This window comes from Echinops telfairi, unplaced genomic scaffold (assembly GCF_000313985.2).
Source record: "Echinops telfairi isolate 266 unplaced genomic scaffold, ASM31398v2 ScPeMD7_655;HRSCAF=1070, whole genome shotgun sequence".
Lineage (NCBI taxonomy): Eukaryota > Metazoa > Chordata > Mammalia > Afrosoricida > Tenrecidae > Echinops > Echinops telfairi.
In genome coordinates this window covers 20436771-20450813 of record NW_022104553.1, presented here as the reverse complement: position 1 = coordinate 20450813, position 14043 = coordinate 20436771, and the positions used below count along the sequence as shown (strand labels likewise).

At 52.8% G+C, this 14043-nt stretch overlaps 2 protein-coding genes across 2 annotated transcripts in view; both read right to left on the bottom strand.

The window, feature by feature from the left end:
• LOC101640921 (kallikrein-9) overlaps positions 1-1788 on the bottom strand; it is a 9786-nt gene extending 7998 nt beyond the window's left edge. Inside the window, exon 1 of the mRNA XM_013006695.1 lies at positions 1775-1788. Coding sequence (XP_012862149.1) covers positions 1775-1788 — 14 coding nt within the window. The remainder of the gene's footprint in view (positions 1-1774) is intronic.
• Positions 1789-12156: 10368 nt separating this feature from the next.
• KLK10 (kallikrein related peptidase 10) overlaps positions 12157-14043 on the bottom strand; it is a 10004-nt gene continuing 8117 nt past the window's right edge. The window contains exons 3-5 of the mRNA XM_030886310.2: positions 13776-14043; positions 13295-13428; positions 12157-12545 (exon numbers count right to left, since the gene is read on the bottom strand). The exon at positions 13776-14043 is cut by the window's right edge and continues 6 nt beyond it. Coding sequence (XP_030742170.1) covers positions 12393-12545; positions 13295-13428; positions 13776-14043 — 555 coding nt within the window. The 3' untranslated portion in view covers positions 12157-12392. The remainder of the gene's footprint in view (positions 12546-13294; positions 13429-13775) is intronic.

The window sequence follows — 14043 nt, the reverse complement described above, 5'->3', positions numbered from 1 at the left end:
GAAAGGTGAGCCCAGGGGTCACTCAGGGCGCGGGATGGATGAGTTTGGGGGTAACGGGCTGGAAGAGCAAGATGGATGTAGTTGGGGTTTACCTAGGGCACAGAAGGAGAAGGTGGGAGAGTTTGGGGAGTACCTGGAGGCACAAGGGCAAGATGGGTGAGTTTGGGGGTAACGGGCTGGAAGAGCAAGATGGATGCAGTTGGAGCTGGAAGTGTGAACCTAGGGGTTACCCAAGGTAAGGTGGAAGAATTTGGGGAGAACCTGGGACCCAAGGGGTAATGGACAGGAAGGGCCAGGTGGGTGAGCTTTGGAGGCACCAGGGGAAGGCGGGTGAGCCTGGAGGGCAGTCGGGAGCACCGGGGATGGACGGGGAGGGCGAGGGGGAGGGCAAGAGCCTCACCTGCCAGGAGCGAGAGCAGAGAGCATGCCAACACCAGCTTCATGATCTTTGGGCGCTGGGTCCCCGGGGTGCTCGGGACGCTGGCCCCTTCTTTATGGTAAGCCACCCCATCGCTGAGCACCTTCCTTCTCCCTGAGCCGCCTCCGGTGATTCACCAGCATTGGGAAATGTCGCCGGGGGAGGGCAGAGCCCTGGGGCCAGGAGGCAGCCCTCAGAGACTTGAGGGGTGGGGGGAAAGGCAGGGCCCCCACCCCACCTCCAGCAGCTCCCTGCGGGAGGGGAAGGGCTCTGGAGAGGGTGGGGCCTCTGGGGTGTGACGCCACCCCGCCTTGGCATCCTTCTCCAGGGTCCCTTGAGGGGTGAGCCCCTTCGGCAGAGACCTTCAGGCTGTGGGATCCTTTGAGGTCCGGAGAGGGAGGAGGAAGAAGAGCTGTAAGGCGGGGCCCTGAGGAAGGAATCAAGTTTGTCTGGAATGAAACTGGGATGAGCCCAGCCTGGTCCCAGTCACCGGGAAGGTTTGGGAGGGGGTGGCCTAGAATGCAGGCCGGCCGGATGGAGACGTCAGAGAGGATGGAGTGGAGAAAGAGAGAAGGAAGACAAAAGAGACAGACAGAGAGAGAGAACAAACCCCAAACTGAACTCACGGCCGTTCCCACTCACAGCGACCTCGGGAGGACAGAGGTCTGCCCCTGTGGGTTTCCCAGACTGTAGCTCTGTACAGGAGCGGAAAGCCTCGTCTTTCTCTCCAGGAGCGGCTGGTGGTTTCGATCTGCTGACCTGGAGGTTCGCAGCCCAACATGTAACCACTACCACCACCAGGGCTCCTTCAGGGAGACACAGAGTCAGATACAGAACACAGTGAAATCTGCACCGGGGTCCTCATTCCTCCAAAGCTCCCTGCCACCCCCCACTGCACCCCCCACCACCTGGCAATCTGCTCTCCTGAGTGACACAAATTCTCAGCTATGAACTGAACCACTGACGGGTCCCACCCAGAGGCACCTCGGAGGAAAGGCCTGGCTAACCGCTTGTGAAACCCATCACAGCCATGAAGATCCTGTGGACACAGTCCTATTCTGCAACACACATGGAGTGGGGGTGGTAGTCGTGGGGTGGGGTGGGGGTGGGGGCATGGAGTTCGAGTCCTTGAGGCAAACCCCACTCCTGGGCAACTGGTTTTGGCTTGTGTGTCTATGGAGAGCCAAAGGCTTGAGAAATCTGGTCCCAGTGAGATGGACCTATTCCCGACCTGAGGAAGAAAGGAAAGGTCCTTTCTTCTCATCCCCACCCTCCCCAAGGACTTAGGGATCCATCTTCACTTCTTACCCCTCTCTCAAGTACCCTCAGATTTGCCGTCCAGTTTGCCCCCCTCACCCCATCTGTTCCATCGTCCTTCCCATGACCCAATCCCCCACACTTCCATCTCTCCTTCTCACCAGGTGGCATGCCTAGCCCAGGTCTGACTCATCTCTGTGTCCCTGAATCACCCAGTTCAGTGCTGGGCTCACAGGAGGCCTCAGGAGATGTTAATTGAATGAGTGAATGTCTCTCTTCGTAGCCTTCTTTTCCTGAGGAACTCCTACTCACCCTTCAAAACCCAATCTAAAAAGTCCCCTCCTCCAGGAAGCCTCCTCTGATTTCTCCACTCACTGCCCCTTCCACGTTCCTCTACCACAGTCCAGATGATCAAGCTGGACCTGGGCTCTCCCTGTGTGGCCCCTCAACCTCGCAAAGGTTCTAGAATGGGGCCCAGACCCAAATACCAAGCCTGTCACCACCAGGTGGAGACTGACTCATGATAACACCACGTGTTACAGAGTACAACTGAGCCTCTTTGGGTTATTTCAGCCCTTTTCTTCCACAGTGCCATCGTGGGGAGGGGTGGGGTGGGTCTGAAACACCAACTTTGGGGTTCGTGGCCAAGTGGAAAATGTTTGCCCCATCCTAAGAACGCAGGACCGGGTCCAAACTCAATATGGACAATTATTGGGTGTGCAGGTCTTGAGCAAGTCACTAAGGTCTCTCATTTGCTCCATCTGTTGAGTGGTAATAATTGCCCGTGTGCGTGCGTGCATGCGTATGTGCGTGACCTACAAGTTTCCAGTTTGTACCCTGGAGCAATGGCCCCTGATCCATAACCACTCTTAGTGGAGCTGAGGGGGAGCAAAACTGGATTGCATCTGAGAGTAAACTAGCGGGCATCCTTTTAGCAGCACAGCAGTTTGTGAGAACTCGAATCATTGCAGCTTCCTACATGATGCTTTTTCTGATTTCTTCTAACGAGCAGAAGGAGGAGGAGGAGGAGAAGAAGGAGGAGGAGGTAGAGGAGGAGGTGGAGGAGAAGGAGAAGAAGAAGCATTTAAGCGTAGCCAGCACATGAAAGGGTTCTATAATCTGTTGCCTTGCCATCTCATTCCTCCCTGGCTACTGCTTCTCAAAGGAGCCCTGTAGGGCAGTGGGTTACATGCTGGGCTGCTGAACCAGCAAGGTCAGCCATTGGAGCCCACCTGCCACTCGCAAGGAGAAAGAGGAGGCTCTCTAGCCCTGTAGAGAGTTGCCATTTGTTGAGAGTTGCCACCTCTGTCCTGCAGGGTGGACGGGAGTTGGACTCGACGTGAGGGCAGGGAGTTTGCTTCTAGGTTGGCTCCTTATCTGGCGTACACGAGGACAACAGAAAGCCCACACTCAAAATGAGCCTTCAGCTCCCTTCCCACTCACAGTGGGTCTCGGCGGGGCAGGGTAGAACTGCCCTTGTGCATGCCGGAGGTTGGACATCTTCCACGGGGGATCAGACAGGCTCCTCCTTCTCCTGCAGGGTGGCCGGTGGCTTTGCAGCTAACAGCCTCACATGTGACCCACGATGCCACCAGGGCTCGGTGGCATCTTGTGAGAGCTCAGAAAGCAGGTGTATCCGTCTCTCGTAGAGCCTAGCGGGAGCCCCGGTGGTGTCATGGTTACATGTTGGGCTGTGAACTGCAGGGTCAGTGGTTCGAAACCACCAGCTGCTTCTTGGAAATTCGAGGGTGGGGGGGAGCAATTCTACCCTGTCCTATAGCATGGCACACACTCAGTGAGAGAGAGTGTATCCGTAAACATGGAGAATGGTGCTCTTCCAGAAAGGAATTCCTCTGGGCCAGTGAATACCCACTGTGTGCTAAGTGCCATGCCAGCTGCTCTCACACACATCTCAATAGCCTCCTTTAATGCTTACCTCAGTGCCTGGGACTTGGCTGCACATTCCTGGCCCTGAATTAAGTCCTCACCATTAAGTCCAGTCAAGCGATTCCACTGCTGGGAGTGTCATTTCTATTCCACAGGCGCGCGAACTGAGGTAGGCAGAGCATTGAAGCAGTTGGCCCGCGGTCTTAGAGCAAGTAAGCATTTCCTTTTCCTACCTGGTGAACACCTACTTGTCCCTCAGAACCCCGACGTAAATGGCCCTGCCCCTGGACCACCTGCTCTGACTTCTTCAGGCAGAGCCCTCGGCCCCTCCGTGGTGGGCCCCCGCACCTTCTTCTATGGAAATGCGTGTCACTCACGTTGGGCTGTCCAGTCCCTCAGGACTGCATGGGACACTCGATTTGCAGAAGGCCACGATGACAAGGGGAGCCCCAAATCCATTTGCAGGTGCCCTGCGTGGATTAAGCCTCTGGTGAATCCCCTCTGACTACAGTCGAGGGATGTGAGGACTCTCTACCACCAGACAGACAGTAGGGTCAACTCAATTAATAAGGAAGATGAAAATGGGTGAACATGTAATACTTGATCATGTGATCTTTCTTTTGACCCATTTCCAATTTGTTCTAGTTGTTAAGATCTCCTGCTTTTAAATATATACATATTTATTTAAAAAAATCATTTTATTGGGGCCTCCCCCTGGCCCTCCCCCCCTTGATGGAGCTTATTCTTTGGTTTGGTTTATGATTCTTGCTGCCCTCTTTGTTTGCTTCTTCTTAAATTAAAAAAACAAAAAATCTTTTCAAGCATACGAACTCCAGGATGGGTCGATCTATAGAGATAGTGACTGGGTGGATGGCTTACTGGGAATAGGGATGGGGCTGTTGGAGGTAGACGGGGAGCTAATATACAAATCTGAGAAGGAAGAGCATGCTAGAACTGATTGTAGTGACGACTGTGAACTATTTTTCACCTGACCGCTCTAGGGAAGTGACGTCTGAGTGACAGGTCCCTGAAACGATTTCCAGTTTCACAAAGGGAAGAAAGAAAAGAAAAAGAGTGTCTTGGGTGGCTTCTGGGTCCCAGGCACCCACTGTACCGGGTGCTTTGGAAACCACATGACCTCAGGACTTGCGGGGACATGTCATTGTTGAGTGCCATCTAATCCGTTCATACTCACAGCAACGCCATACACAACTGAAGAGAGAATGTCAACGTCTTCGCTCCTAAGGAGCACTCTGGCTTCGGGGTTGGGGGGGGATAGGATGGAGTGGGGGGAGGGGAGATAGATCCCTCAAATAAAGCCCACAAACCAACAAGATGGTTTCAGACATAACATGTGCTGGAGAAGAACGACATGCGAGGTAGGAAGGCCCAGGACTGGGCTGTGCTTCCTTCTGTCATGCATAGGGGGCGCTGAGCGTCGGAGCCGGTGCATAGGGGGCGCTGAGCGTCTTCCACTCAATGATGGATGGCCTGGTGGCCTCAACGATGGGCTCCCACATGGCAGTGGTTGTCAGGCTGGGTGGTGTCACCTGGTGTGGGTGGACAGGGGTCTCTGGGACTCAGTAACAACCTTCTAACACCAACCCCAAGAACTGGTGACAGAGGGGCAGGGGTGCGGTGTGGTGGCCAGAGCAATCCAGAAAGTCCTCTTTGAGGAAGTGACCTTGACCCTCAGACCTGAATGACAGGAATGCAAATCAGCCCCATGGTCTCCCAGACCTGACTAGCAGCTCCTTGAGGGTAAGGCCTGGTCTGATTCACCTCCAGGGCTCCACCCAGGACAAGGCTCAGGAAGCATTTGTGGAGTGACTCAGCCATTGGGCCAATTGCTTTTTAAAATGGAGTTTTCGGAGAGTTCCGACCTACTTCCGTTCTAATCCTTAGATGACAAACTCGGCTGATATGCCTGACTGGCTTTTCCTGGGTGTGCTAATTGGGGTAGGAGTCAAGGGGTGGGAGTCTCGTGATAGTCACACATTAAGCACCTCCTGTATACCAAGCCCCGTGTCTTCTGTGGGCTCTGCAAGTAAGGTGCTCCCCGCATAAACCCGAGCACCCAGCATGGAAGCGATTCTCAATACTGGAGACCTCATGTGTTTCAGAGTAGAACTGCACCCCAGGGTTGTTTTTTTTTTAAGCATTGAGCCCTGGTGGTGTAGTGGTTAAGTCTTGTGCTGTGATCTGCATGGCTGGCAGTTCAAAACCACCAGCCGCTTTTTGGGAGAAAGACTGGGCTTACTACTCCTGGAAACGGTTCCAGTCTCTGAAACCCACCCAGGTTCGCTCTGAGCCAGCATTGACTCAATGGCAGTGAGTTGGGTTCAGTTTTGTCTTTTGGGGTCCCAGTGGTATAGTGGGTGCAGATTGGACTGTTCACTGAGAAGCTGGAGGCGGAGACGTGGAACAGAGACAGAATTTAGCCAGGAATGTGAAGTTGAGAAAGATTTTATTGAGGCAGGGAAAGAGCTCCCGGGAGGGAAGGGAGAGCAGAGAAAGGGACAGGAGCATCTTGAGCTCCAGGGCGGGTTCTGAGACCCAACGAGTTGGGTCAGGGAAGTCGCAGCTTGTCGGTGAGGCGGTGGGAGATATCTAGGGCTAAGAAAGTAGACGTTGACAGCAGGAAGGGCGATTTTTTATTGCTTGCAGCTGCAAGGCCTTGAGTCAGGATGCGACCCTGTGGGAAGTCATCTTCTTGTTTGCAAACCTGCTCTCTGAGAGATAAATTGCTTCCTGGGGTGCTGGGGAAGGGGCCACACAAACCCGGCCTGGAGAGACAAGCTCTTTGGAGTGTTGGGGCAGGAGTTGCATAGTTCAATAGGTCATCCATCCTCCTGAGAGGCTGGGAACGGGGCCTGTGAGGTTTCATCTTCCTGAGGAGCTGGAGAGAAGGTAGGGGCTGCCCGGTCCAGACGTGGCCCAAACACTAACCTTAAGATCAGTTCGTAGAAAATACCAGGTAGTCCTTGGGAGAGAGATGAAGCTTTTACCCCTGCAGAGTTACAGTCTCTGAAACCTGCAGGGGTGGTTCCATCCTGTCCTAGAGAGTCACTGTGAGTCAATCTACTCCATGGCTGTCAGTTTGGTTCGGGTGAGTGATGCTTCAGGAAACCGCCCAGGTGGTACCATTGGGTAAGCGCTGGACTGCTTAAACCTCAAGGCTGTCAGGTCAGAAGCTCTGTGGAAGAAAGACGTGGCTGCCTGCTTCCATAACCTTGGAAACCCTACAGAAGTCACGATGAGTCGGAATAGGAAGCCCTGGTGACATCGTGGGTTACAAGTTGGGCCGCTAACCCTAAAACCAACAGTTATAAACCTCCAGTGTTCCCCCAGAGAAAGACCAGCCTTCCTACTTCCGGAAAGAGTCCAGAACCTCAAAAACTCACAGGGGCCGTTCTATTCTGTCCTCATCGACTCAACAGCACTGAGCTTGGTTTGGGCTGAGTTGTCATGGACCCAAAGGCAATGAACTTGGTTTGGGCTGAGTTGGGATGGGCCCCAGGGTGGTGGGTTAGGATCTTCCAGAAGCAGATGGACAGTTCCCAAGAGCCTATCATCAAACTTGGAGCAATAATGAACGTCAACAGCTACACCTATCATCCGCTGATGTCACATCAATTTCTGCTCACGGAGGAGACCCTATGTGCTTCAGAGTTGGAGGGTGCTCCTCGGGGCTTTGTGTTGATTCCACCAAGAGCCAAAGTCATTGCCATGGTGTCGATGCCAAAGTGCAGTGACCCTCTAGGATGGAGTAGAGCTGACCTTGTGGGTTTCTGAGATGGAATCTCTCTTTAAAGTAATTAATTTATTTTATTGAGACGGAATATCTCTATCTTTTTTTTTTGTTGTGGGTAAAGCATTTTATTGGGGGCAGCTCTTACAGCTTTAAAAATTTTTTTTAAATCATTTTATTGGGGGCTCATGCAACTCTTATCACAATCCAAACCTACATTCAGTGTGTCCAGCACACTTGTGCATTTGTCGCCATCATCATGTTCAAACCTTTTGCTTTCTACTTGAGCCCTTGGTATCAGCTCCTCAGTTTTTCCCCTTCTTACAGCTCTTATAACCTTCCATACATCAATTGTATCAAACACATCTGTACAAATATTGCCATCACCCTTTTCAAAGCATTTTCATTCTGCTTGAGCCCTTGGTATCAGCTCCTCTTTTTTTCCCCTCTCCCTCATGGACTCCCTGATAAATTATTATTATTTTCCTATCTTACACCATCTACTGTCCTAGACGGAATCTCTTTGCGGGAGTAGAAAGCTTCATCTTTCTCCCTCAGAAAAGCTGGTGGTTCAAATTGCCGACCTTGTAGTTAGCAGCCCGAAATGTAACCAGCACCGCGAGGGCATCTGTCTTCAATCAGTAGGTGTGCTCTTCCCAAAGTAGTTGGTCAACGCTTTCTTCCAGGCACCTTGGATGGACTTGAACCACCAATCTATGGGTCAGTCATCACGTGCATAACCATATATGCCACGCAGGAATTCCCGGCACCCAGCAGATGCACACTCCCTTGGTGTTTGAACAAAGAAAGGAAAGCCAGCTGGACTCGATGGAAATGCTCTGCAGCTGGTCTGTTCTGCTTATGATACCGCTCAAAGGCCCGTGCTTAACTGAGCCACACGCACGTGGTAGTTTTTCTTGGTTTCCATGTGCAAGTCAAGTAAGACACACACACACACACACACACACACCCTTATAGAAATAGAAGTAGAAAGAAGGATCATTTTGGAGAGAGGAAAAACAATTTTCCCACGCCTTCAGGAAGAACTGAACAAAGCCAGTCCCAACCAAGCCAATTCTTAACCCAGAAATAAAGGTGGTGGCCAAGCAAGTCCTCTGGGACAGCTCTGCTCTGTAACACGCGGGGGGCCCCTAGAGTGGGAAAGGACGCAATGGCAGTGGGTTTGCATTTGTGTGTGTACATGTCTTCTTGTTCTTCATGTGAATGTAGTCATCTGGTGGGGAGATGTCCCCCGCCTTCACCCACTTGCTCAACACTCTGGTCTCGGAGCCTGGCATGGGTGAAGGGTGAGGTCTCCTGAGATCCAGCAGCCCATCGAAGCAGAGAACACTGGGTGACTAAGAGCTGGCCCGGCCCTTTTCCTGCACCCCCCCACAACTACTGGGACAGGAGAATCAGGTGTTGGGTGGACCCAGAAATGGGAACCAGTGGGAAGAAAGACGGAAGTGGTTCTGAGGTGCTTCAGGGGCATGTGGGGAAGGTAGCGGAGCAGGTGAGTCTCCTGTCAGCCCAGGGAATGCGAATAGCACTGGAGGGCTGGAACTGAGGGTGACCCTGTCCCCTTTTCTCCTGGACCCAGAATCACAGGTGTTCGCAGTAGAACTTGTTCAGATTCTCACAAGAGGTGACCTTTTTTTCACACAGAGAGCACCATCTACTCTGCTTTCATTTTTCTTTTACATTGTACTTAAAAGAAAATGATTACATTTGGTACTATGGGTTAGGGGTTGGGCTTCGAACCCCAAGGTCTGTGGTTCAAACCCACTAGCCGCACCTGGGGAGAAAGATGAGGCTGTCAGCTCCTGTAAAGCTTCATCGCCTAGGAAACCCCAAGGGGCCACTCTACTGTGACCTCCAGGGTCGCTACGGGTTGGAATCGACTGGGCAGCTGTGGGTTTAGGGTGATGGTCATTGTACCGCCACACCACAGAGTCTGCTTAAAGCAACGACGACGACCAGGAAGATGAAGGTTTATGATCAAGAGACAGAGATGACATTCCGGACGTGGAAGATGTAGAGTCACAGAGTGGAGTGGATGGAGATGGTCACTCCACCAGACAGTGAGGAAAAGGGGCTTTTATTTATTTCATTTCTTTTGTATATTCTGACCTGAAACTAAAAGGGACAGAAACCATGCTTGGCTAAATGACAACGTGGGGAGAGACCACGGAGGAATGTCCAGAAGCAGGAATCGCTAGGGATAGGGGAGTAGCACATAGATGTGGCTACGTGGTTGGTTAAGGGTACCTACCCTGTTGCAGGGTTGGTTACAGGACAGATGCTTCTGGTCACCTGCAAGAAAAATCACTCCATCCATGATGTCTGCTGCTGTGGGTCCACTACCTAGGTTTATCAACGGTGCAGTTTATTAAGATCCTTTAGGGAGAAGCTGTCATATCTTGCTTCTGTTGGGTCCTAGTGGCAAGACCCTCTGGTTGGGAGACCTTGCGCCCGCCAGATGGCAGAGAACAGGGACATCTTCGCAGTACTGGGGAGCTGCAGAGAATTTGTGGGGGACCTTCCATAGTCTTTTGATTCTATTCTCCGGTGAACTCTTGGAAGCCACAAGAGTCTGCCCACAGACAAGCCTCAAGGTCAGAGGAACTGTGAGGAAAAGACAAAAAACAACAACAACCCTCACTGCTACTGGATTTCAGACTGTGGCTATCAATGGATTTTCAGTGAAATGCCAAAATCTTCCTCCTCTCTTTCACCAGTGTTCATTTCTTGGGATTGTCACTTGAATCCAGTCACACACGGTTCTACATCTTTGGTATAAGCACCACTTGGTGTTTGAAGGGTGGACACCATCTTTTCTTATTTTCAAGATGGAACTGGATATTTCTGCATTTAGAAAACCGCTTGGCCATAACCCTAGACCAGCAGTTCTCAACCTGTGGGTCGCGACCCTTTTGGGGGTCGAACGACCCTTTCCCAGGGGTCACCCGATTCATCACAGTAGAAAAAGGACAGTTGTGTAGTAGCAATGAAAATAATTTTATGGTTGGGGGGGTCACCACAACATGAGGAACTGTATGAAAGGGTCGCAGCATTAGGAAAGCTGTGAACCACTGCTCTAGACCTATGATTCTCCTTTGTGTACCCGCACATGTGGGGAGTGAACACGGAGGGAAATATGATGAGGACTGTATTCCCTAACTTATAACAGAGGGAATCTGGAAAACTGGTATTCCATGGTAGGAAAGGCCTCCACTTCGGTCCTTTAGAGGTAAAGTCCAAGTACATGATCCTGCTTTAAATATCATTCCCACAGATTTTCCCCTGAACAGCTCTGCTGCCTAAACGTAAGCACACGGTGTATTCTATCTCCCTACCGAAGCACACATCCTTTTCTCTCTTCCCCACCATGTCACCCAGCCTCTCTCATCCCTTCCCCCAATGCAGGTATCATGTTTCCTCACCTGTGAGCTCAGGGACCTTACTGTAGGTCCCACCCACCTTGTGCTGTAACTACTGAATATGCATGTCTTATCGCTACCTATAAATATTCCAGGAGAGTAAGGACACTCTCTTCTCCCACGTCCATGGGAACCATCAGGAGGGGCTGAGGTGAGCATGCTACCATACAATGTGTCTGACCCCTTTCTTTTACTCTCTCTCCTGTCCTTCCTATCCACTATGACTTTACTATCATCTTTGTATATCATCACCATACAATTGCACCTACGGATACTTTGGTTGTTGGAAGCTGGCTTCCTCTGACACCTGCACAGGTGACTTCGTGAACAGAAATGGGCACAGGTGCCCAGTGTTTCCTTGTGAACGCTCTGCTCAGTGGACTGTTTCTATCTGTGGTGTCGAGTCACCCAAGTGAGTCCAATTAAACAAACAAACAAACCAAAACCTAGACCACCTTCACTGCAAACAAAAATCACAACTCAACTGCTACCGAGTCCAGGCCAACTCACAGCGACCCGAGAGGACAGGGTGGACCTGCCCCTGGGGGGTTCCAAGACTGTGACCCTTCATGGAAATGAGCCTCGTCTTCCCTCTCGTGGAGGGGCTGGTGGTTTCAAACTGCAGACCTTGCCGTTAGCAGCCCAATGCGTGACCACTCGCCAAATGTAAGACTGTCACAGAGTTCAGGTTTCCCTTTCAGATCTCTCTCTCTCTCTCACATACACACACACACACACCCCAAATGCCTCTGGCTTCAGGCTCTCAGACAGAGCACATCCGTTCTCCATCCGGCAATTCAAACACATGGGTCTCCTCCCATCCATGTGACGGCTCTCTTCCCACTTCCTCCACAGACGCCCCATTGCATCCCTTCATCCTTCTGTGCTCCCCTCACCCCCCTGCTTCCCTTTGGAGGCAAACCCTGCCCGGTGGGTCTGAAGACTGCTGGGGCTGAGAAGAACATCCCTCTTTGGGGGGATGACTCGCTCTATAGGTCGCTTGATCTGGAGGAACAGAAATGCCCCCATCGAGTTCCTGATGCAGCCAGGCCTTAGGGGCACAGACGGTCTGGTCTTTCTCGCGCGGCGTGGCGGGTGGGCTTGAGGAGCTGACCTCGGGGTTTGCAACCCAGCAGAATAACTCAATGACAATGAGGTGTGTTTGTTTATTTACTGGAGAAGGCCCTGATGATGCGGAATCCACTCGATGACCGTGGGTGGGATGGTTCTGGCTGAAAGTCATCATCCCCCCGGGTGGGGAGCGACACCCACTATTTGACATGTTTTGATTCACACGTGGTTATTACCATCACAGTTCACCCCCCCCTTCTGTCCCCCACGGAGGATCCTCACACCCCTGAACCAGGCTTTTCATGGCGCCCATTCTCTAGGTGAGGCTCAGAAGAGGGAGCGATGGAGGACATTGAGTTGGGAGACTCCACATGACCACTCAGTTGCGGATAAATTTTCTGAGAGACGGGGTGACTGGCTTCCTCCCAGGTTCCCATGGCTTTTCTGCGCTGCATGGTCAGAAGCAGGAGGGGGACTGGGCAGGAGGGAACAAGAGAGTTGTTCACTGATGTGGAAGGGCAGGCGTCCAGGAGGAAGAGGCAATGGAGGGGGCAGCTGGTTGTCTCAATCAGTTAGACTTCATGGTTTTCTCTATCCAGGAAGAGTATTTGCAGATCTGGGTGAAGACAGCTGGGTGCCGGGCAGAGCCACAGGGGTAAGTACCCCATGAAAGGATGCCCTGCAGGGTCTGACCACAAACCAAGGGGCCGCCGGAGTCACTCTGAGGGTAGAAGGAAAGACAGAGCCGATGACACACCCATTTGGGAGCCACCATTCCCTGGGCAGGCACCCTGAAGGGGAGGGGTTGGGGTAACTAAGTTGGGATGAAGGTGAGGCTGCACTGGGGTTGGAATTTGGTTTGAGGTGCAATGAGTGGGAATGGCATTGGACTTTGGGGCTGTGGGGATTGGGTTAGGGAATGAGATTGAGGATAATAAGGAGGAGTTGGGATTTGAGCTCTTGGTAGGGTTGGGGATGGAGATGGATCCAGTGATATGGATGGGGATGAGGAAAGGATTGAGGGTTGGAATGGGAGTTGAGGAGCTCGGGATGGAGTTGGCATACAGGAGTGGTTTGAGGATGGGAATGGGGCTGGGGTTGGGATTGGGGTTAAAATTAGGGTTGGTGATAAGGCAATGGAGCCCAAAGAGTTGGAGATGAGGCTGGAGTTGAGGTTGGGTGTGGGAAGGAGTTGGAGAAGAGGCTGGAGTTGAGGGAGGGTGTGGGATGGAGCTGGAGAGGAGGTCAGAGTTGAGGGAGGGTGTGGGATGGAGTTGGAGTTGAGGTTAGGTGTGGGATGGAGTTGGAGAGGAGGTTGGAGTTGAGGGAGGGTGTGGGATAGGGTTCGAGATGTGGTTGGAGCTGGGGGACAGTGGGGCTGGGACAGGGGTGGGCTCTTCTGTTTTTGTTTTCGACAGCCCCTCTCACCTCCCTTTGACGACTCAGAGACCCTCCCTGCCTAGTTCCTACCTGGCACGGGTCCTGGCCCTGGTCTAGTCCTGCACATATCATGTTGTTGGTGACCACGCCGGGGTAGAAAACATCACATTCCGTAGCGCTCAGGACACTGACCCGCGAGCAGCTCAAGCCCTTGTTGTACTTCACTGATGAGAAAGGAAACCAGGGGATACCTGGGCTCAGACCCCAATCATTCTGGACCCAGGAGTCCAGACTCTTCCCATCCCAGACCCCCAACTCCAAGCCCCCAACCCCCTTGTCTCAGATCCATGAGTCCAGGCTTCGTCCAGCCTGTTCCCTCCCTCAGATCCAGTAAGCCCCACCATCATCCCGCTCCTCCCTCAGGCCCAGGAGGTCCTGAGCACCTGACTCTCTGAGACCCAGGAGCCCAGCCCCCCAGCCCCTCCTCCCTCAGACCCAGGAGTCCAGGCCTCCCTCTCCCTTCGGGTCCCCTCCTGCCTCAGACCCAGGTCTCAGGGACCCCAGCTCTTGCCTCTTCGGTTGACTGAGGTACCCCAGCCGGCAACCTGGCACTGCTCCCCGGACTGGATGCACTGGTAGGGCAGTCGCAACGTCTGGACGCGGGGCCCCAGCACAGCAGACCTGGCCAGTTTCAGCAGCATGAGGTCGTGCTCATCCGTGCGGCTGGGGAGGATGGGGCCTGAGCCCTGGCGGTACTTGGGGTGGACGATGGCCCGCGTGGTCCTGCGGAGTTGCTCCCCTTGGAGCAGCAGCAGGTGGTCATCCCCAATCCGAGCCCA